Raw genomic sequence first — 21,838 nt, 5'->3', positions numbered from 1 at the left:
TTATGGTGTTTTCTTTTGTGTTGCAGTCCATGTGTACAGATCGTTCCTAAAGGCACAAGGCATTGTGGGATATCATTGAACACAAAGCACAAGTACACGTTCATAAATGACATTATTTTATTATAAATATCATACAGTAGTGTGGATGACGGAACATCTCGCTCTCGCGTCCTCGCTCACACACACACACCTCTGTTCTGAGAGGTTTACTACTCCTGCCATGAAACAGAGCGTGTGTGTTTTAGAAATCCTCCTGGTTGCTGCGCGTCTCTCGAAGCTCCATCAGTGATGTTATTACTTCCTCCAATGACCTGTGACCAAGTTGTTTCCCTCCTCTCGTCCTCACACTGACTGACCTGCTCTGTCTCTCCTTCTCTCCGACCACTGCGAGAGAGACACACACATGAGGAAGAAGAGAGGTATAGAGAGGAGAGGATGAAGGACATGAAGAAATAGAGAGAAAGAAAAACTAAACAGAGAGAAAAGGAAAGCGAAAGAAAGCGCGAGAATGAGTGATGAGGAAAAAGAGGGGAAAAGGGAGCAGGAGAGGATGAAAGACATTAAGAAAGTCCAACAGAGAGAAAGAGGAAAAAAGAATGAGTGACGAGAAGAAAAAGAGGGGCATAGAGAGCAGGAGAGGATGAAAGACCAGAGAGAAAGGGAAAGAGAAAGAGAGGGGCATAGACAGCAGGAGAGGATGAAAGACAGTAAGAAAGAGGAGAGAGAAAGAAAAACCCAACAGAGAGAAAGAGAAAGACCGCGAGAATGAGCAACAAGAAGAAAAAGAGGGGCACAGAGAGCAGGAGAAGATGAAAGACAAAGAAAAAGGGGGCATTAGAGAGCAGGAGAGGATGAAAGACAGTAAGAAAAAAAGAAAGGGCCATAGAGAGCAGGAGAGGATGAAAGAGGGAGAAAGAAAAAGAAAGGGGGCATGGAGAGCAGGAGAGGGAGAAAGAAAAAGAAAGAGGGGGCATAGAGAGCAGGAGAGGAAGAAAGAAAAAGAAAAACAAAGAAAAAGGGGGCATAGAGAGCAGGAGAGGAAGAAAGACCGTAAGAAAGAAAGAAAGAAAGAAAGAAAGAAAGAAAGAAAGAAAGAAAGACGATAGAGAGGAGGAGAGGATGAGAGGGAGAAAGAAAGAAAAAAGGGCAATAGAGAGCAGGAGAGGATGAAAGACCGTAAGAAAAAGAAAAAAGAAAGGGCCATAGAGAGCAGGAGAGGATGAACGAGAGGGAGAAAGAAAGCCATAGAGCAGGAGAGGATGAAAGAGAGCGAAAGAAAGAAAGAGCCAGAGAGCAGGAGAGGATGAAAGAAAAAGGATCAAAGACAAAGAAAAAGAGGCATCGAGAGCAAGAGAGGATGAAAGACAGTAAGAAGGAGAGGGTGGGAGAGAGTGAGGGAAAGAGAAAGAAAAAGGATGAAAGACAGGAAGAATAGGGACAGAGAGCAGGAGAGGATGAACGACAGTCAGAGAGAGAGAACGCGATTGCACAGCCTTTTTGGAGGGAGACACAGCAACCAATCATATGCCCAAAATGTCACCCGGCAACCAATCATGTGTCACCAGTAAACCCTGGCAACCAATCATATGGAAGCAGTGAAGTCTGATATCCAGGCCTGTGCAGCAATCAGCATTGAAGCCCAGCAACCAATCACACATCAGCATTGAAGCCCAGCAACCAATCACACATCAGCACTGAAGCCCAGCAACCAATCACACATCAGCATTGAAGCCCAGCAACCAATCACACATCAGCATTGAAGCCCAGCAACCAATCACACATCAGCACTGAAGCCCAGCAACCAATGACAAGTTAAGTTTGTTCATTAAATCACTCAGTACAATCTGTGTGTGTCTCTCACCAAATATATAGTTGTATTGGGTAAGTTGTGCTGAGCGAATCTTTTTATTTAAGGTGGAACCGTGGTCATCGTCAAGCTCAGCCATAAAGCCTGCCTCCTTCAGTCTCTGGACCACCTTAAATTTCACACAGGGGACAAAACAACTGCTTCTGAGGACAGGAAACATGTCTTTCCTTCAATTCACTCATTACATTCAAGTCAATTAAATGGACACAGGTTTTACTTTGTGCAGCAGTAGCTTGTAAACTCTGAATACTACGATACACGGTGCACTCACGTCCCGGGCGTACTGCTCACTTTCACTCCCTACTGGCAAAACCATGACCTGCGCTGGGGAAAGCCAGAACGGCCTGAGAGAGACAAACAACCCCACTTTGAGTCAATAGCACGATCACAACACACCTGACTGAACAGTGGAAATCGAACTGACGAAACATTTCTCACCACTTGCCACCAAAGTTCTCAGCCAGAATAGCAATCATTCTCTCCAGTGAGCCCAGAACCGCACGGTGCACCATCACGGGTCTGTGCATCTGTCCATCCGCTCTGTGAGAGAGAGAGAGAGAGAGAGAGAGAGAGAGAGAGAGAGAGAATGAATGTGTGTTATAGTATCAGAGAGAAAGAAATAAGCAAGATAAAAACCGAGACAAAGAAAACAGGGAGATGGAAAAATGGGAAGTTTGACAGTGGAAGAGAGAAAAAGTGAAACATGGACAGACAGCGATGGAAGGAGAGGAAAGGAGAACAAGAGAAGGTAGAGCCACAGAGACAAAGAAGAGGTAAAAGAGGGGGAAAAATAGAGTTTTCTCAAAGAACGAATGTTTGTGTATGCACGCACGTACCCTGCATACTCCAGGTTGAATCTGATTGGCAGCTGGAAGTCCAGCTGGATGGTGGCACACTGGTGCTGTCGACCAATCGCATCTCGGATCTGGATATCAATCTTAACACACACACAAGGATGAGATCAAAAAGTCTGGGGACAACTCTGTGACACTGTCTCAAGTCAGGGTTTGTGTGTGCATGCCTAATCATGGAGTAGATTATTGATGACGGTCTATTCTGGAATGTGTTCCTCAAGGCTCTTGGTGTGCGCGCGCACGCACGCGCACACACACACACACACACACACACACACACACACACACACACACACACAGCATGCAACATTTTCTTATTTATTCTCCAATGCTGAATGAGGCCATCTTGGCTGAAGGTATGATTGAAACAGTGTGCGTTTGCTTGTGTATCACCTTTGGACCATAAAAAGCACCGTCACCGGGGTTGACCTCCCAGTGCTCGCCAAAACATTGCAGACTCTTCTCCAACTGCTACTCAGGAGAAAAAAAAAAAAAAAAGACACGCACAAATTTATTTCAGTTCCAGGAGCTTTTGTGATGAAGGTTTGACTGACATATGATCGAGGTGTTACCTGTTCTGCGGTATCCCACAGGGCGGAGTCTCCCAAAAACTGGGCGGGGCGAGTCGAGAGCAAGCAATGGAATGTGAAACCAAACACACGATACACACTCCTTACAAAGTCCAAACACGCAGTCATCTCTTCTTCTAACTGCAGAGATAAAATTACACGTAAATACACTGAGACTGACTGACACAGAGGCCACTCCCACTCTACTGAGACTGACAGGCCACTCCCATTCAATTGGGACTGCCGACACAAAGGCCACACCTCCACTCAGACTGAGTACGCAGGCCACACCCACCTCAAACTGAGAGGCCACGCCTCCTATACTGACTCAAAGTCCCCCTGACTGGGAACCAACATGCCAAGGGCACGCCCCCTTCACTGGGAGTGGCAGGCACAGTATTATAGGCCAGGCCCATTTGACTTGGAAAACTAATTGAGGTTAATATAGTGTAATTTAATTGTTATTTAGAGATACGTGACTGGAGCACATGCTCAAAGATTTCAGACTCTATCAGATTATCGGCTGTGTTCTGTACCTGCTCAGGTGTGCAGAAGATGTGTGCATCATCCTGACAGAAGCGTCGTACCCGAGTTAGGCCCCCTAGTGCCCCCGAGTGCTCATTGCGATGCAGCGCGCCAAAGTCGGCCCAGCGAAGTGGCAGCTCACGCCACGATCTCACTCTCTGCTCATACATCACACTGCAGTGGGCGGGACAACATCAATTAACTCATTTACATATATTTAAATACAACACAGCTCATTTTATGATTCGCACACTTTCAACAAATATCAAAATTTGAAAACAGTTGGTTCAAACAAGGAAGAAAAAAAAATTCAAAACCTACAATATGTTTATTATCTCATCTCATTATCTCTAGCCGCTTTATCCTTCTACAGGGTCGCAGGCAAGCTGGAGCCTATCCCAGCTGACTACGGGCGAAAGGCGGGTATGTTTATTATAAAACATTGAAATTTTTCCCAAATTTTTAAATCAAATCTGGAAGAGAAGTTTCTAATTACAACTTAATATTCAAAAATATAAATAAATAAAATTTCACTGGGTCCCCCCCATTGTGTAACTCGGAGGGGGCGTGTCCTACTCACCAGTGGGCAGGGCAGTTCATGGGCTTGAGGGCAAACGTGTGTGGCTCACATGTCACGGTAAACATGTTCTCGCTGTAGTGTTCCCAGTGACCTGAGCGTTGCCATAACGACGTATTATACAGGGTTGGGGTCATGACCTCACTAAAGCCCCGCCTCCTGTACTCACACTGACAGAAAAAGGAAAAGACAGACTGTTCCACTGTTTAAAAAAAACAAAAAACACACCCTTTTATATATTAAAAAAAATATTTGAAAAAGGCCTGAGCTGTTACATGCACATTTCTAAATAAAACATTTCAACAAATGTATTTGGATTCAATATATGAAGATGTGGCTTGGTTAATAATTGAGACCTTGAGATAATTAGAACATAAGTAAATAAACAAATAATGAAATTTTTTTTTACCTTTGTTTAGTTTCTTATACATAAAATGCATATTAAATTTCAAAATTTCAATTGAAATAAAATAAACCAATACACTAGCCTAGTAAACTAGACCCACCCGCCTAGCGGCCAAAAATATTTTTTGCCTAGCGAATGGGTCTAGCCTCGCACCATATAAACAAAAACACCCCGGGCATCAAATCGTGCCCGCCAATCACAACGCAAGGTTTTTGTTTGGATTCTTCGGGCGGGCTTTTGCAGGAGTGACGACAAAGCTGCGCGACGCTGGAGAAAGCGCAACAGGAAAGATGGCTACGGCTAGTGAACAGCGCGCGTTTGACTCCGCTTTGGAATCAGTTTTAGAAGAATTAGACTTGGAGTTTTCGTTGAAACATGAGCAGGAAGAGGCTCTCCGCTCATTCCTTTTCAAGAAGGACGTTTTCGCTGTTTTGCCGACCGGCTATGGCAAAAGTCTGATCTACCAGCTGGCTCCGATCGTAGCCAAAAGGATGGGGCTAGTTTGTGCAGTACGAAGAATTAAACAAACAGCTTTGAAACATTACTTTTTGATTGTTTATTATTTTCCCATTATTTTAAATTTAAGGGAAATTATTTCACCAAACACCACTAAATAAAAACTCTCAAAAACGGTTTAAGCAAACCCTTGAAAAACACTTGGAAAAAATGTGTATGTGGTACAGACTCCAAACTTGTGGTCATTATCTCCAAACTTCTTAATATCTAGAACCTGTTTATTAATTAATATGCATTTTGAAAAATTATTTATTTCAAGGCCTCCCCCACTGCTTTCTGTCGCTCTGACTACGGCACAGTCACTGTTGCGCTGATTGGTCAGAGCGTTGGCCTATACGCACAGAGACAGTTTGAAAGACAACGGTTTGTTCCTCCTACCCGCTTCGGAAATGTCTACGGATCGAGGCCAGACTAAATATTCACATTTAGTCTGGCTTGCCAGGCTGCCAATACACAGGTCTTGGGTCAGAAGTGTGATCCACAGTTCTATTTAAATTAATAATTTTTAGATATTCTACAATAAACAAATGTTAAAAGTCATTGATTTCGATAATTACTTAAGTTCAATTCTTTAAATTTATTTTCTTTTATTTAAAATAAAATTAAAAAATAATTTGCATAATAAAAATATCCAACAAAAGTACATGCAAAAAAAAAAAAATTCAGAATAAATAGTTGAAATAGATTTTTTTTTTACCTTGACTGTCTCAGCGCTCTATAAAGAACGATCACGTTCAAGTGAAGGCTGTTACCTTTATAAAATCAGTGAGCGTGTTGTAAATATGAGCTCCTTTGGGCAGGAAGAAGCAGCTTCCTGGACTGACATCGTTAAAGAAGAACAGCTCCTGCTCCTGATTTATAAAAACAAAAACCAAGACAATACAATTAACACCACACACCGAAATATTTCAGAAAAAGACGTGCATTATTCAGATGTGACCGAACCTTTCCGATGCGTCGATGGTCTCGTTTCTTGGCCTCCTCCTGCTCGTGTTCCCACTGCACTCGCTCCTTCTCACCGGGAAACGAAACTCCCATCATCCTCTGCACACCTGCTGTGTCCGGATTGGATGATAGAGTCACGGGAGAAACCTGCAGCACGAGATTGTTGAGAAATGACTCGAATGGAGAGGCGGAGGAGTTTAGGACCCTGAAGGTTTCGCAGTGACTCACCTGTAACATCTTAAAGGAGCGCAGGAAGCTTGTGTGAGGGAGGAGTGGACCGGAACACACACCTACACACACTCCACACCTACACACAGGTACAGGTTTAAAAAAAAACAAAAAAAACCCAACGTGTTTAAAATTAGAGAAACCAGCCACAACTCTCAATACTGACACCTAGTGGCCTGATCACAGCACAGCACCATCATCTCATCTTCCTGTCTGGTGTTATTGATTATGGAGTCCCTGGCTGTGTTCGGATTACAGTAAAACTGACGCAGAATTTCAGTGCAGCTCAAGTTAACGCTGTACTTGGATTTTATTTGACATTAACGAACACTCAAAACATTCCCGATTTACTGCCAAGGAGAACATCTAAGGGACCACATGACGAAGACATGATGGGAGAAAGGGGCGGAGCTTCCAGTAGCATCAGCTATGCAAACATCATGACATTAGTTGCTTTCATTATGAATTAAATAATGACAATTTTTGTCCATTTCGTTACTTTTCATGTTTTGGATTGTCATTTGGCCTTCATTTGCTGATTCGGGGCTTGTGTAAGGCTAATGTGTGTGTGTATGCACGATACACACCTGTAAACGCCGACTGTGTCTCCGAGCATCAGAGCCTCCTCAGCACACTGCAGCCTCACATCATCATCCTACCACCAACACACATTACATCACACAACTTCGTCCTCAGCATTACAGCATGCAGCAGGTGAAAGGTCATGATATGTAGCTGACCTGGAAGAGCTGTCGGAGTTGGTGTGCACTCAGTTGTGTCGTGATGATGGGGAGTTTTGATGCCGCTGCCTCCACACACCTCCGCCCCACCTCCTCCAAACACACCGAGCTGTGACACAGATAACAATAATAATAGACAACTACACTTGCAGGAATTTTAAGATCACATTCTGTTTTTCGCTCTGACTAATCCTAAGCCCCGCCCATGCTCAGTTACAGTCGCCATGCAGGTCAAACTTCACAAGAAACCCATCCGAAACCATTTTAACAAACATGAGAAATATTTCCATGGTTATGTCACATAAAAATGATAAAGTTATCTGTTTATTCAGAAAAAAAATTAGGATTTTTAAAAAGTGAATAAATTAAATCAAATAAAAAGAAATCTCATTGTGTCATATGAGTCAGTGTAAAAAAAAAAAAAAGGCAAATCTTTTAAATTAAACATTTAAATAACCATCAACACATACTACAAAAAGACATGGTTTATATTGTGAATGAAATTCAAATAAACGTACAAGATTTAAAGTGAACGTAGTGACGTATTTCAACCTTACGCAACATTACAAAATCAAAGTGCTGAACACAGACAATAAAGCCTAGGTCACAACCGGACGTACGATTTTTTGGCCGTGCGATTTTTGGCGTTTCCCAAATCGCTGCTTTTTTTTTTGTTCGTGGAGAAAGACACGCGTCGGCCGCAAGTTTGTCTTGCAACCTGAAAAAAACATAAGCGCCCGTAGAGTTTGTTTGACATGACGAAGAACCTCTGCGGCCGGTCTGCGGCCAGTCTATGGCTCGAAAATCAGCACGTCACACGCGCGCCCTCCGTGCGTTTCTTGCGTTTTTTGCATGTAGACCGGCCGTAGGAGCACGCACGGCCAGTTGTGACCGAGGCTTAATGTAGAAATCATAAAAGAAATGATTGATAAATAAACTCCTGATTGAAAGAAGACAGTAAATACATGTGCAATACAACCCCAATTACAAAAAACTTGGGACGCTGTGTAAACTGTAAATAAAAACAAAAACGCGAGAATTTGCAAATCATGGAAACCCTGTATTTCATTGACTACAAAGACAACACACAAAATCTTGAAAATGAGAAATTTTATTGTTTTACGAAAAATATATGCTCATGTTGAATTTGATGACAGCAACACGTTTCAAAAAAGTTGGGACGGGGCGTGTTTTCCACTGTATTGCATCACCTCAACTTCCAACACCACTCTGTAAATGTTTGGGAACTGAGGAGACCAGCTGCTGTAGTTTTGAAAGAGAAATGTTGTCCCATTCTTGCCTGATATACAATGTCAGTTGCTCAACGGTTCAGGGTCTCACATCTTTGTCAATATTTTGCGCTTCATAATGCACCAAATGTTTTAAATGAGAGACAGGTCTGGACTGCAGCAGGCCAGTTGAGCACCCGAACTCTTACTACAGAGCCATGCAATTTTAATATGTACATTAGAAGTCTGCGCGGGTCAGATTTTTCAGTCCCGCTCCCGCAAAGAATTATGATTTTTCAGTCCCGCTCCCGCCCACAAAGAATTATGATTTTCAGTCCCGCTCCTGCCATATTTTGTCCCGCTCCCGCCCGCAAATCCCGCATGATGCAGACATTCGCGTTATTTCTCAGGAAAGTTCTTGTCTTGACACAGCGTGATGGTGCCCCGCCCCCTACTTTGAGTGGATTTGAGCATAAATATCTACAGCTCACGTTCACGTTTGTTATTATTTACCTTGTTTCTGAACTCGGAATGTTGAAATGGCAGCATGTAGACCTAATAATAATTATTTAAGTAGGCTAATCATTTAAGTATGCGCTCTCCCGTGGTGCGTCTCCTATGAATAATTAGTGTGAAACGAGAGATGGATCGCACTCTTGAACTTATTCTTTTAGTTACATTTCTTTTCAGTTGTTTTTAGCAGCAGAAGGAGACAAACGTTTCGGCTGTTGCCTTCGTCAGTGTCTCTAATAATAATAATAATAATAATAATAATAATAAACAATTAAAAAAAAAAAAAAAAAGACAGGCGAGCACATAATTCCAAGTGGAAATTTGGTATATTTATTGTTCAGCCATACAAAACATTAGGCTAACCCAGTTTACATTTGTAAAGCATTTCTAACTAAAATGTCCGATTTCAGGACTCTTGACTTTTTAACGGTAAATGTACCTCTTTTTAAAGCAGCACTTACTTTTGAAGCACTGTGAGCTTCAGTAAAGGAGCTCTGCTCTTCTGCCATGATCGGAGATCTCAAACACGGAAGAGGAAAGGAATCGGAAATGTACGAGAGTTATTTATCCTCTCCTGGATCAGAATCAGAATTCTGATGACCAGCTCATCTAAGGTGTCATTGAGGCATCATGTTACTGTGGGTCACTGGAGGCTGGGGCCAAGTTTACAATAGACCGTATCTGTCTCATTTTCTTCGCGGATGCACTGTCCGTTTACATTAAACCGCCTGGAAACGCCGGGAAACGGGAATCCGCCAGGGTCCACGTATTCAGTCCAGATCGTGTGTGGTCCGGTGCTGTGTAAACATTGAGAATACGCGGATACGCTGTGCTGAGCTCTAGCTGGCATCGTCATTGGACAACGTCACTGTGACATCCACCTTCCTGATTCGCTGGCGTTGGTCATGTGACGCGACTGCTGAAAAACGGCGCGGACTTCCGCCTTGTATCACCTTTCATTAAAGAGTATAAAAGTATGAAAATACTGCAAATACTGATGCAAATACTGCCCATTGTGTAGTTATGATTGTCTTTAGGCTTGCCATCCTTCCACTTGCAAGTGGTAAGTGATATGCACTGAGATCACACACACAGCGGCTCAGTCCCAAATCACAGCTTGTGCACTTCACTCACGCGCTCTGTGAGCTGCGTAGGGCCGGAGTGCGCACCCTCCAGAGGGCACTCGCTGTTCAGGGCGGAGTGATTTGGAGCGCAGGATGCCTGCGGAGCCGAGCGTATCCGTGTATTGGTGTTGCTGTGTGCACGTGAATCGTGTATTGGTGTTGCTGTGTGCACACTAATCGTTTTAAAAACGTTAATCTGATGATCCGCTGATACGGTCTAATGTAAACCCCACCTGGGTGTGAAAGGCGAGTCATTAGAGTGATCAAAGGATTGCCCGTTAGGGTGATCAATGGCAAATTTAAGATGCCATTCCTCACTCAATCTGGCAATCTGACTCTCTCTGCAAATTTAGGCATCTTAAAATGTTTTTATTAATGCCAAATAAAATATCCAGCACAAATTATATATGATAGACATAAATTAATAATTTATAAATTTTATTTTAAACACGTTTTTAGTTAGCGAGACTGCAGCTTATCACCGCTCCCGCCCGCATATGTGCACTCCTGCTCCCGCCCGCATATGTGCACTCCTGCTCCCGCCCGCTCCCGCAATGAGCTTTCAAAATTTGTCCCGTGCCGCACTGCTTTGCGGCGGGTCCTGCGAGTCCCGCGGGACTGCAGGGCTCTAATGTACATAAAGCGGTTTGACGTTGTCTTGCTGAAAGAAGGAAGGCCTTCCTTGAAAAAGATTTTGTCTGGATGTCAGAATACTGCTCCGAAACGTGTTTATATCATTCAGCATTAAATGATGCCTTCCCAGATGTACAAGCTACCCATATCATGTGCACTAATGCCCCCTCATACCATCACAGTCGCTGGCTTTTGAGCTGTGCACTGATAAGCCGGATGGTCCCTCTCCTCTTTAGCCTGGAGGACGTGGTGTCCATGCTTTCTAAAAAAAAAAAAAAAATTCTAGTTTTGATTTGTCAGACCTCGGGACAGTTTTCCACTTCACCTCAGTCCATCGTAAAAGAGCTCGGGCCCAGAGAAGGGGGCGGGGTTTCTGGATATTCTTTATATCTGGTTTTAACTTGCATTTGTGGATGCAGTAATGAAGTGTTTTCACAGACGATGGTTTTCTGAAGTGTTCCTGAGCCCGCACAGTGATTTCCACTACAGACACGTGTCTGCTTTTAATGCAGCGTCTCCTGAGGTCCTGAAGATCACAGGCATCCAATGTCAGTTTTCAGCCTTGTCTCTTGCACACACAGATTTCTCCAGATTCTCTGAATCTTTTAATGATATTGTGGACCATAGATGATGTGATCCATAAATTCTTTGCAGTTTTACATTGAGAACGTTACGTTATTCTTAAACTGTTGCACGGTTTGCCCACGCAGTCTTTCACAGCGCGGTGAACCCCGCCCCATCTTTACTTCTGAAAGACTCCGCCTCTCTGGGATGCTGTTTTTATATCCAATCATCTTACTGACCTGTTGCCAATTAACCAAATTAGTTTTTTTTTAAAGCATTACACAACTTTTTCTGCCGTCCCAACTTTTCTGAAACGTTTCTGACATCAAATTCAAAATGTGCATATATTTTTCCAAAAACAATAAAATTTCTCAGTTTCAACATTTGATATGTTGTCCTTGTACTGTTTACAATTAAATATACACAGTTTCCATGATTTGCAAATCTTCATCTTCTGTTTTTATTTCATGTTTTACACAACATCCCAATGTTTTTGGAACCAGGGTTGTAATAAACAATTAATAAAATCAATACACAGCAAGAAAAAAAAAAAACCCCACAATTTCTCATCTCATCTCATTATCTCTAGCCGCTTTATCCTTCTACAGGGTCGCAGGCAAGCTGGAGCCTATCCCAGCTGACTATGGGCGAAAGGCGGGGTACACCCTGGACAAGTCGCCAGGTCATCACAGGGCTGACACATAGACACAGACAACCATTCACACTCACATTCACACCTATGGGCAATTTAGAGTCACCAGTTAACCTAACCTGCATGTCTTTGGACTGTGGGGGAAACCGGAGCACCCGGAGGAAACCCACGCGGACACGGGGAGAACATGCAAACTCCACACAGAAAGGCCCTCGCCGGCCACGGGGCTCGAACCCGGACCTTCTTGCTGTGAGGCGACAGCGCTAACCACTACACCACCGTGCCGCCCACATTGCCACTTAAAAAAATAAAAATACTGGACACAACTGTGATAATGAATAAATAATAAAATTATCAAATTAATCAAAACAATAAGTAGTAATACCTATTTTGATAGAAGTCTCAAACAAATACATTTTATACTGTAAAAAAAAAAAATTACATGGAATAAAAACAACTAAATTCGAATAAAAGCGATTGAGAGACTGTCCCGTGTGTGTGTGTGTGTGTGTGTGTACCTGTTGTCCAGTCTGTAGTCACAGTACAGTCCAGTGTCTGAAACTCCTTCACGACACACCTGAGCACCAAACTGTGTTTCCATCACAGTCGCTAACACACACGCACCTGTCCTCCACACCACCTACAGACACACACACACACACACACACACAGAGTAAGATGTTGGGAATTCATTTTTGGAATCCCTTATTCTCTCTCACACACACACACACACCTGTCTTCCCTCTGAGGAGGCGTAGTCGAGCAGCTGAAGCTCACAATCATCCTCTAGAGGGCGAGATAATTCCCACAATGCACCACTCACCCTGCTCACAACAGCTCCTTTCACCCTGCAGAAGGAATGACAATTAAGCTCCGCCCTTTTTGACTGTCAGTCAGTCAGTTAGTAAAATCAGTGTGTGTGTGTGTGTAGGAACTCACCGTGTATCTTGAGCGATCTGTAACGGGGTCGTGACCCCTGACACTGCTTTCACCATTCTGCCATCAGCCAATCGGATGCTCAGCTCTCGTCCAGGCTCCGCCCTTTTCTGGTCTGGCCTTTTTGCAAAGGCCAGAAAGAGTCGCAGGCGCTCAGATTGGCTGGCCGAGGGCTGAAGCTACAACACACACACACAACTTGATGTTACAATGCAATATTTAACACACAGATTAAAGAGAAATCATTCTGGGGAGACAAACAAACAAACAAACAAAAACAAACAGAAGCATGATATAATGATGATTATCAGTTGAAGTGGAACATCCATTTTTATGTCCAAACCTGGACAAATATTTCTGCCTTCAATGATGCAAACCCATAATACACACAGACTGATGACTTTTTCCACTCAAGGGATTTGACATTTGGGCAGCAGCCATGAAACATCTCCAGTTATTCTTCTCCACACAATGTAAAGCAGTGTGTGCGCGTGCGTGTTTCAACTTTAATGTCTGTATCATATATTTTCCCCTTAAACAGCACGTCCTGGTGTTTTATTCCTCCTCTGCCGCAGCAATTTAACAATTAAAGTTGATTTTTTTTAGTTAAATAAACAGTCTGAACTTTTGAACCCATTTCGATGGAAAACAACCTTCTGACCAATCAGAATCCAGAACTCACAGCATTGGGGGGGGGTCCTCAATGCCAACCTGTGTTTAATGAGAGGGGTTCCTTCATAAACTAAGGAATAAATCACTAACTGCAGAATGTTGATGCAGATGTGATGCTCCGGCTTCGTCCTCTGGATGGTCACATGACCCAGTGCATCGCCATGATGACACTAACCTTTAATCCAACACGCTTTGATTGTAATCTCACCTGATTTATCAGATCTTTAACACAAACCTGCGAGTGTGTGAGAAAAGGAAACGCTAAAATATTCCATTCAGAGTTAGGACACAAGCATGGCAAAGTGCAAAAGTTTGTACACCCTGGTTATTTTTTTGCATCCCTTGTAAAATCTTTAACAACTCCAAGAAGGGGAAAACCATACAAGTTTAATCGAAGAAAATGCTCAGAAAGGTGATTTCTTACAAAAAGAAAAATATTTTATATGAAGAAACTAGAAATAAAATGTGTAAAAATGAAAAATAAAATCCACAACAGAAAAGAACATGCAGAGAGAGGATATGAAGATGTTTGAAACAGTGATGTGATATACACACAACCTGATCAATTTTGGTAACCTACTGATAAAGGGACACGAACACACAATATCGTGCTGCTACAAGTGCAATTCTTTGTCGCAAGGTTGTACAAACTTGTGCATTCTGCTGTCCACTTCCACACGGAACAACAGACAAGTCCTTTCTGATGGCTTGTTGACTTGCTTTTGCTCCACACACAACCCTCATTTGGTGTATTTTCATGCACTGAGGAACTGAATCAGCGTTTTTAAAATAAAGACTTGAACCTCCACTCCACTGAAGGTCTTAGTAAACCGTAGGTGCCAAAGAAGGCAACTGGACTTGGTTGAAATTCTTGCAGATGTTTCAGGCTTCTTCAGTTCTGTCTGACTCGTGAGGAGTTCCAGGTATTTTTCTGGAAGTCTTCTCATACTCCTGCACCAGTTCAAGGGTTCTCATCCCAAAGTGCATGGAAGTTATGTCTGTAAAGGTTCTCAGTAAGTCATCCAGAGGAGTGCCTGGGACTCTCCACTAGTCAGACAGAACTGAAGAAGCCTTTCGGATGAGAGATGAAACGCCGCCTTTAGCGCCTCCAGTGAACACGCTCTCAGGCCAGTGGTGATGAAGAAGAGGGAGGGGAGCAACTTGAGATTTATTCATGATAAATACGCTCAACGTGTATTGATCTCCACCGCCACCGGTTCCAGTCCGATATCCCCACTGCATGAAGGAGGTAAAGGACGAAAAATGTGCAGAAATCTGTGATCTCAAAGAGGTGCATGAAGAAAAGAGCATCATCACTTCTGGTTATCACCAAGCAACCAGCTGTAGTGTGTTGTGAGCTTGGTTTTCCTGGTCAGGATGAACACTGAAGCATCTTGGAACTCAGGAACACACTCCTTTAAATGCGCACGTGCTGTGCTTCCTGGACATGTTTACATCATCATGATGAGCTCATCACCATCTTCACGCCTCACGTGCACAACAACGAGCTCTGGGCAACGACTGGAATGCGGAAGTGAGGGACGGAAATCAAACATCTTTTTTCGTTTTGAATATGTATATATATAAATAAACGAGTAAATAAGAAGTTTAATAACCTTGCTGTAGCCTCTGTGGCTCTTCAACGCCGACCTCAGGGGCTCGTGACACAGCGCTCGCCGCAAACACAACGCCACCATCATCTCCTCAGAATGTTCACAAGCGCTTTCAAATATTCATCATTTAAAAAACAAACAAACAAAAAAACCCTCACTATTTCTTTTACTATTTATTCCTACAACGCTGTTCCGTGTCGTCCTCTCTGTGCGCCGCCATGTCACCGGAACAAAACGCCAAAGAGACACCTGATTGGTCGGACCGTTCCCAGGGGTTTGACCAATGAGAAGGCGAGAAAAAAAAAAGAAAGAAACGGGTCCGGGCGCACTTGAACGCGTCAACCATGCACACACACTGCGCATACAATAGAAAATCTCTTTAAATTTATTTAAAAAAAAAAAAAAAAAAAAACTCATCCCTGAGGTAAATTTCTAGGCGCTGAAACTATTTTAAACACTTTAAAAAAAAATAAAACCCACAAACACACGACGCTGTACATCCACAAGAAATGCGACCAAAGTGAATCCTTATTGGAGAAATACTGCACTAGATAAAGGATTTAAAATCTATTATTTGATTCAGGAGGAACTAAGATGTTATTTTTCTCCCCAGCCTTCTGAGTCAATTTATATGCTCGTCCTGCTCATACAACCAAATCAACAAGAAATTGAAATACGCTATGAGGGATTCGTAATCAAATATGTTCACCTTGACAGAGAAAATACCCCAAGTTTTTTCTATCTTTCTGATCCCAGTGAGTCGAGGTCAGATGTTTACACGCTGGCCTCACAGTTCTCAAATACACGTTTATCAGGAATCGAAGAGATTTCAGGGACAGAAATGGTCAAAGAACATTCTGGAACCTGGATCGCTTACATCCCTGTTGCAACAGAGTTTTGTTGTAAAGTGATCCATCTAATAAAGATCAATCAATCAATCAGGCTGTCTACTCTGAAGTAATCGACACACTGGAAAGGAAATGGACTCGTGTGATTCAGAATCATCTCAGCCCACATTTCGTTCCTGTTTAACCGACTTCTCAATGGGTTGGAAAGATGGAGGAAGACAGAATGCTATTTACTTTGATAAGTGGTCATCGTGAGGGTTCTTTGGATTCATCAAGAGTCCTTAGTTTATGACAAAACCCGATCAGTCCCACCCTGCTAGCTTAACTGAGAAAATACTAAATATGTGTTGGGACTGAGGGTTCTCCAGGCCCAAGGTTGGGAACATGTGACCTCCATCGGAACAAATTAACCCTGAAGAGTTCTAGATCTGACTTTTTTCACCCCCCTTTAAAAGGAGTGTACCAGAAAAGGAGGAGAGGTTAAAACAATAACTGGAGTCCTGACTTGAAACCTGAACAGTGGTGTTTTTGTACATTTCGATAATGTGGAAAGTGTTTCATGTTCCTGCTGAGAATGGTTGGTGTCGTGTGCGTCATACAGAGTTGTATGATAAACAAAAACAAAACAAAAAAAAAAAACAACCCCCAAACAAAAAAGGAATTAATTCGCTTGGAGGATGGAGTGTGTAGGAATGCAAGCAGATATACGGATAAGACTTAAATCATATGTAGTCTTGTCAAAAAGCAGTGTATGAAGAAGCTAACAGCTATTTAGCACATATGGATCAATAACTGTCTCCCAAACACTAGCGCATCATGGAACATTTCTTCAGAACATCACGTTGTCGAAAACTAGAAAATCGCTTTCTCAAACGTACGCTGAGGTAAATCCTGACTGGTGATGAAGAGATGCGAAAACCATGGTGCTGTGTGTTACATTTAATGCTCCTCAGAGTAAAAAAAAAACCCTCAATTTGATACCACAGAATTACCTCGTCACTCATTTCGCCAGGTTAACTACTAGCTGCGAATGAGCTAGCACAGTAAAAATGAGAAAAACGTGTGGACATACAGCTCAGAAAAAAAAAAACTTAATACCTTTGAGCTTTAATAATTAGCAAGCCAATAACCACCCAAAAAGGCTAATTTACCTCAAATAAATCCACACCCTGAGGACACAGATGCTAAATACGTGACTGCTAGCTCTGTGATCCAGAGAACACAGCGAGCAAGCTAGCTAGCTACACATGAAACAACACGACTAACAGATGATACATGATGAAATTTGTGAGTCGACAATAGAGACTTTTGCAAACACGTTAGCCTGGTTAACATCTGAGATTAACTTTCTCAATGAAGCAATACACTCAGCTTAGGACACAGGGATGCTTAACAAGTCCAAGCACTCGCCCTATGATCAGACCGCACTGCTCATATGAAGTCTAGCGTTTGGGACACAGCCATTTTGTTCTTGGTGACAGTTCATGTGTCGATACATGAAACCTTAACATATGGATCGTAGTTATGTCATCAGTTGATCTTAAAAAGTGTATGCATTTAGGACAAAAGAAGACACCGTATAATCACCACCACGTTCCTTAAATGTGCACATGTTATGAACCAAAATGAGAGGGGGGGAAAAAAAACAAAATCACATCACTATTTGTACAAGCAGCAATATGTACATTAATGAATTACAGTTCAGTTTTCTCCGTGCAGGTGGAAATCAGTAACAGGACATTCTTCCCAGCACTCACTCCTCAAATCTGAAGTGTTTGATACACATCCAAGGTAAAAATCGAATCTGAACTTTTGTTTTTAGATACACGTAAATACTGACGAAGATTTTGACCCATGTGTCGATACCGTTTCCTCGAGCACACCTTCGTCCACTTGGAAATGCGCAATAACGACAAATCACAAAAGTCTGTCAGAAGATTGAAACGCTCCATTTTACTTTTCTGACTAGCTGGCATGCTAACTAAAGTAAAGTGGAGGAAGAGGCTATATCTTTTGAAAAATCGAAATTTTATGCTAACTCGCCGGCACAGTAACTACCAAGCAGACTGAAGCAACGATTGTGCGAGACAAGTAAAATTTCCTCAAAGTCCATCTCCTAACATTTCAGCGAGCAACGTGCAGCTTGAGCTTGTGTGTGTGTATCTACACACTAACTAGCAGACTGAAGTTTATGTTCTGGTGAGCAAAGTTTCCTCAGCTCACACATTAAAACTGATGGTGAATTTGTGCTGAAGAGTTGGTTGACTAACCCGCTGACAGATTGAAGTGGAATTCCAGCTCGCAAAGTAAACGTTGTGTTCTCGCTCGCTCTCAGGAATTTGTGAAAATAATTATTTTTTTAATTAGCAGTTTCATGCTAACTAGTCGGTACGGTCACTAACTCGGCCATGGAAGCAACACTGCTGTTCGGCTCTGAAAGAAAAGTTCAGCTCTGATGGAGGAAGAAAACCCGATCTCCAAACTAGCTGACGTGAAAATGCGCTAGGCAGAATAACATTCCAACTAGCGTTCGTGTTCTGCTAAAACTGATTTTAACTTCAGGCAACGTTTATTAAATATTACACTGTTTACACACCTAAAATATCTTGGGTGACATTTTGAAAACAGATCGCAGCAATGCCTTCTGGGTTCTGCGTCACTTGACAGAACAGAAAGTACGTGCCTAAGACGCGAGGGAGCATCGCAACAGGAAGTCGACAAGGGTGCGTTCGAAACGGTATTCAAAAGTGACTTTGGACTCTTAGGAAAATTACAAAGATGAAACGTGTAATTCAAAGGAAACAGACAAAATGCAGGAGTGAGAGTGCCTCTTCTTGAACCATCCAATCACATTCCTCAGAAGGGGTAAGAATTTTGAAAGAGCTACGTGTACGATTTCGCCATTCATATTTTATCGCCTTGTTTGAAGCAAAACACTGAAAAAAGTTGAACAGTTTAACAAAGAGGTTGGCGTGTCAGTGCGTTTAGACCAATCTGACATTACTGCGGTCCTCGAAGCTCTGGCAAGTGGGTGGAGCCAAAATATCAGTAGACATATCACCAGAGCTCGTCGCCCCCAAGCAAGATCACAATGGATCTCAAAAATGGGCGTGACAATTACGCAAATTCGATATCTCCCGTCATTGCCAAGTGCTTGCTTTTTTTTTTTAAACAAATCGTACATGTAGCTCACTTGTGTACAGATTCAGAAACAGGTATTCTTCTTCATTTAAACAAAACAAACAAACAAACAAAAAAAGGTTGCACAGTTCGTATTCACATTTTTCTTCCGGGGGGGAACCCACACCAAAAAACAATCATCATAATCATTATGATAAATAATTGTAAGCCCCCGATCATTCTTGTTTCTCAACGCAGGGCTTTTATTCATCAGAATACAGGCGAGAACTGGGGGGAGCAAACAAACAAACAAACAAACCAAAAAAACCCAGAAGACAGGAAGTAGAAAGAAGGAAGCATTAAGATTGATCTGTGTTGTGGGTTTTTTTTGCGAGATAAATTCTGCTTTCATTCAAAGCTGAAATTTGTGATTGTTTAACCGAGCTGTTGAGCAAAAATAAGCCTGCGTTTACATGAGCAAGTGACATAGCCCCGCCCACAAATTCTCAACTCTCAAGAATCTGCTTGCGTTTATTTTCTTTTCCGAACTGGAGTACAGAAATGTGTTTCTCGCAAAAATAACGTATAAATGATACAACAGACCGTGTATCTTTTGGCTACTGCTGTCAATTTCTAGTGTGAACAGAGGTTTAATCCAGATGTTTGACATCAGTGTGAAGCAGAGGTGAAAGTGTTTTTACAGGAAAGTGATAGAGTTTGAGAGCAGGAATGCAGAAGCCACACAGCAAAGAGAGAAAGCTTCTATTTACATTATTAATTACAGACCTAGATCATTAAGAATAATCTGGTTTTACTTGTTCTCACACACACACACGCACGCACACACACACACACACGTGTGGAAATGATCAGAATAACCACCTTTTCTCTCTCTGTTCATCTTCCTTTCTCTCTGAGTTCAATTCCACCTTCCATCTTGTCTAAGTGAGTGGCTTAAAGGGGAATCAGGCTGGGGCCGGGGTTTAAGTGTGCATGTGTTTCGGCAGATACCACGTGACCTTTGACCTCAGTAGAAGGGAGCAGGGCCAGCGCAAACGCATGCATCCGATTAGACAGCATCGTAACCCTTAATAGCGAGGAGGCAAAAACGGTCGTTTTGGAGCATGTAACGATCCACCTCGGTAGGCAGGGCCAGGCCGCTTTGCGCCTGGCAACAAGGGCTCTCGGGGAAGGGGCAACGGAAGCCTCTGTGAAGGCAAGCGAAGAAGAGGTCGGGGTGGGGAAGGCAAAAGTGGGCGGGGCTCTCTGGAGGGGGGAGTGGTTGTGGGTGTGGTTGGAGTGGTGGGTGAAGGTGAAGTCGGGCTTTGCCCCAATAGTGGGCGATGAAGGGGGCGCATCGAGTGAGATTTACCCCTGACGTTGTTAGAAGAAGCGACAGCCCCACCCCCATGGGCTGCCACCGCCTCTGGACGCAGATTAGCAGGTGGGAGGGGCAATACTCGGTCAATGGGGACCAGGATGCCACCCACCATCACAGCAGTAGTAGTAGGAGAGGAAGGGAAGTCCCTCGAAGGGGTCAGTGGAGGCGGAGTGGGCGGAGCAATGTGAGGAGGAGGAACGACTGGAGGGGCTGGGGTTTGAGAAGGCGGGAAGAAGGGAGGGGGAGGTGGTGATGAGTATTGCCCCTGGGGAACTACCAAATGAGCTGGGGCAGATGTGGCATGGTCTCCAGAACTCTCAGGGCCATGATTTCCAGGGTGAGGCTGGGGCGGGGCTTCCATAAACTCCGCCTCTTCATACCACACCCCACCCCCTCTGGTGGCACCACTGGACCTTCTGGGACCTCGACCAATCACGCGAATGCTCTCAACTGTCTGGATGCGGTTGCTGTAGCCGAGCGGATCTACGGTTGTGGCTTCGACGCTGGTTGCCGGAGTAACCACGGTTTCGATGCGATGATAGCGTTCGTTGTCTCCTCCCATGACTTCCTGTTTCTTTGTGCCTTTCTTCCCTCCTTTTTCCTCCTTGCCTTTTTCTCTCTGAGCTCCGACACTCGCTCTTCTCCCTTCAGTTTTAGCTTTTGTGGCCACTTCCTGTGCAGAGAAGGAAGATGAAGTGGACGTGGAAGGGGTGGTGGAGGAGGAGGAGGAGGAAGGGGTGTGACCAGGGGATGCTTCACTCCTCCTCTTCCCGACTTCTTGCTCCTTGTGTTTCACTGCACTCTTTGCCGATGGGGTTCGGTAGTCTCGGTCTTTCCGGTCGTCTTCGGTGCCCCACGATGAAACGTGGGCTTTGTGGCCCACCACGCAAGGACTGTCAATTATTTCATCCTGTGTCGGTGTCCCACCCCTTTCATCTCGAACTGGTGTAGCGTCTCCGCCCACAAGCAGTGGGCTGTTACTTTCCGCTTCGAATACGCCTGCAAAGCCAGGATTTACTTGCAGAAAGTTGTTGATTTTCGACTCCAAGCTCGGCATCACGACTTCCTGTCTATCTTTCTCCCTCTCTTTCTCCCACTCTATCACTCTCTCTCTTTCCGTCTCACGGGTCACGGTGTTGTTTTCAGAAGCCTTTGGAGTCTTCGGGGTGGTCGGTGTTGTTGGAGTAGTGGTTGTCGTCATGACTGTTGCTGTCGCTGTGGTGACAGCAGAAGAAGAGGGGACAGAGTTCGAGGAGGTGAGAGAACCAGCGCGGGCGGAGGAGAGCAGAGAAGACAAACCTGAAAGAAAGAGAGAATATGAAAGAA

The 21,838-nt window shown here is 43.5% G+C and overlaps 2 protein-coding genes across 3 annotated transcripts in view; both read right to left on the bottom strand.

Moving 5' to 3' along the window:
* Positions 1-103: 103 nt before the first annotated feature.
* tars2 (threonyl-tRNA synthetase 2, mitochondrial) lies at positions 104-15,402 on the bottom strand. Its single transcript, XM_060920986.1, has 18 exons — positions 15,167-15,402; positions 12,882-13,057; positions 12,676-12,790; positions 12,461-12,582; positions 7,228-7,336; positions 7,075-7,142; positions 6,488-6,566; positions 6,260-6,406; positions 6,067-6,165; positions 4,396-4,562; positions 3,827-3,989; positions 3,294-3,431; positions 3,115-3,192; positions 2,704-2,804; positions 2,306-2,407; positions 2,139-2,211; positions 1,862-1,976; positions 104-384 (listed from the first exon to the last, which is right to left on the bottom strand). Exons 1-18 carry the CDS (start codon positions 15,248-15,250, stop codon positions 242-244), a joined length of 2,079 nt encoding a protein of 692 aa, XP_060776969.1. The 5' UTR covers positions 15,251-15,402; the 3' UTR covers positions 104-241.
* rprd2b (regulation of nuclear pre-mRNA domain containing 2b) overlaps positions 12,972-21,838 on the bottom strand; it is a 29,832-nt gene continuing 20,965 nt past the window's right edge. Inside the window, exons 10-11 of one of the 2 annotated variants that reach the window (XR_009654697.1) lie at positions 20,014-21,811; positions 12,972-13,057 (exon numbers count right to left, since the gene is read on the bottom strand). Coding sequence is in view for 1 of the 2 variants with exons in the window: in XM_060920984.1 (XP_060776967.1) it covers positions 20,220-21,811 (1,592 nt within the window). In the remaining variant the exon portion in view is untranslated. Of the gene's footprint in view, positions 13,058-17,605; positions 21,812-21,838 lie in introns of those variants that run through there. The other variant, XM_060920984.1, reaches the window with a different exon arrangement.

Source organism: Neoarius graeffei, chromosome 5, assembly GCF_027579695.1.
Source record: "Neoarius graeffei isolate fNeoGra1 chromosome 5, fNeoGra1.pri, whole genome shotgun sequence".
In the NCBI taxonomy this organism is placed as follows: Eukaryota; Metazoa; Chordata; class Actinopteri; order Siluriformes; family Ariidae; genus Neoarius; species Neoarius graeffei.
Note: the sequence above shows the minus strand (reverse complement) of the source record. Positions and strands in the feature narration are given on the sequence as shown.

Bases quoted from the DNA above. Each gene is read 5' to 3' on its own strand.
- tars2 (XM_060920986.1), bottom strand. From the start codon at position 15,250: ATGATGGTGGCGTTGTGTTTGCGGCGAGCGCTGTGTCACGAGCCCCTG. The intron at 13,058-15,166 runs GTTATTAAACTT...TGTGTGTTGTAG, and splicing joins GCCACAGAGGCTACAGCAAG to CTTCAGCCCTCGGCCAGCCA. The intron at 12,791-12,881 runs GTGAGTTCCTAC...TTCCTTCTGCAG, and splicing joins CAGATCGCTCAAGATACACG to GGTGAAAGGAGCTGTTGTGA.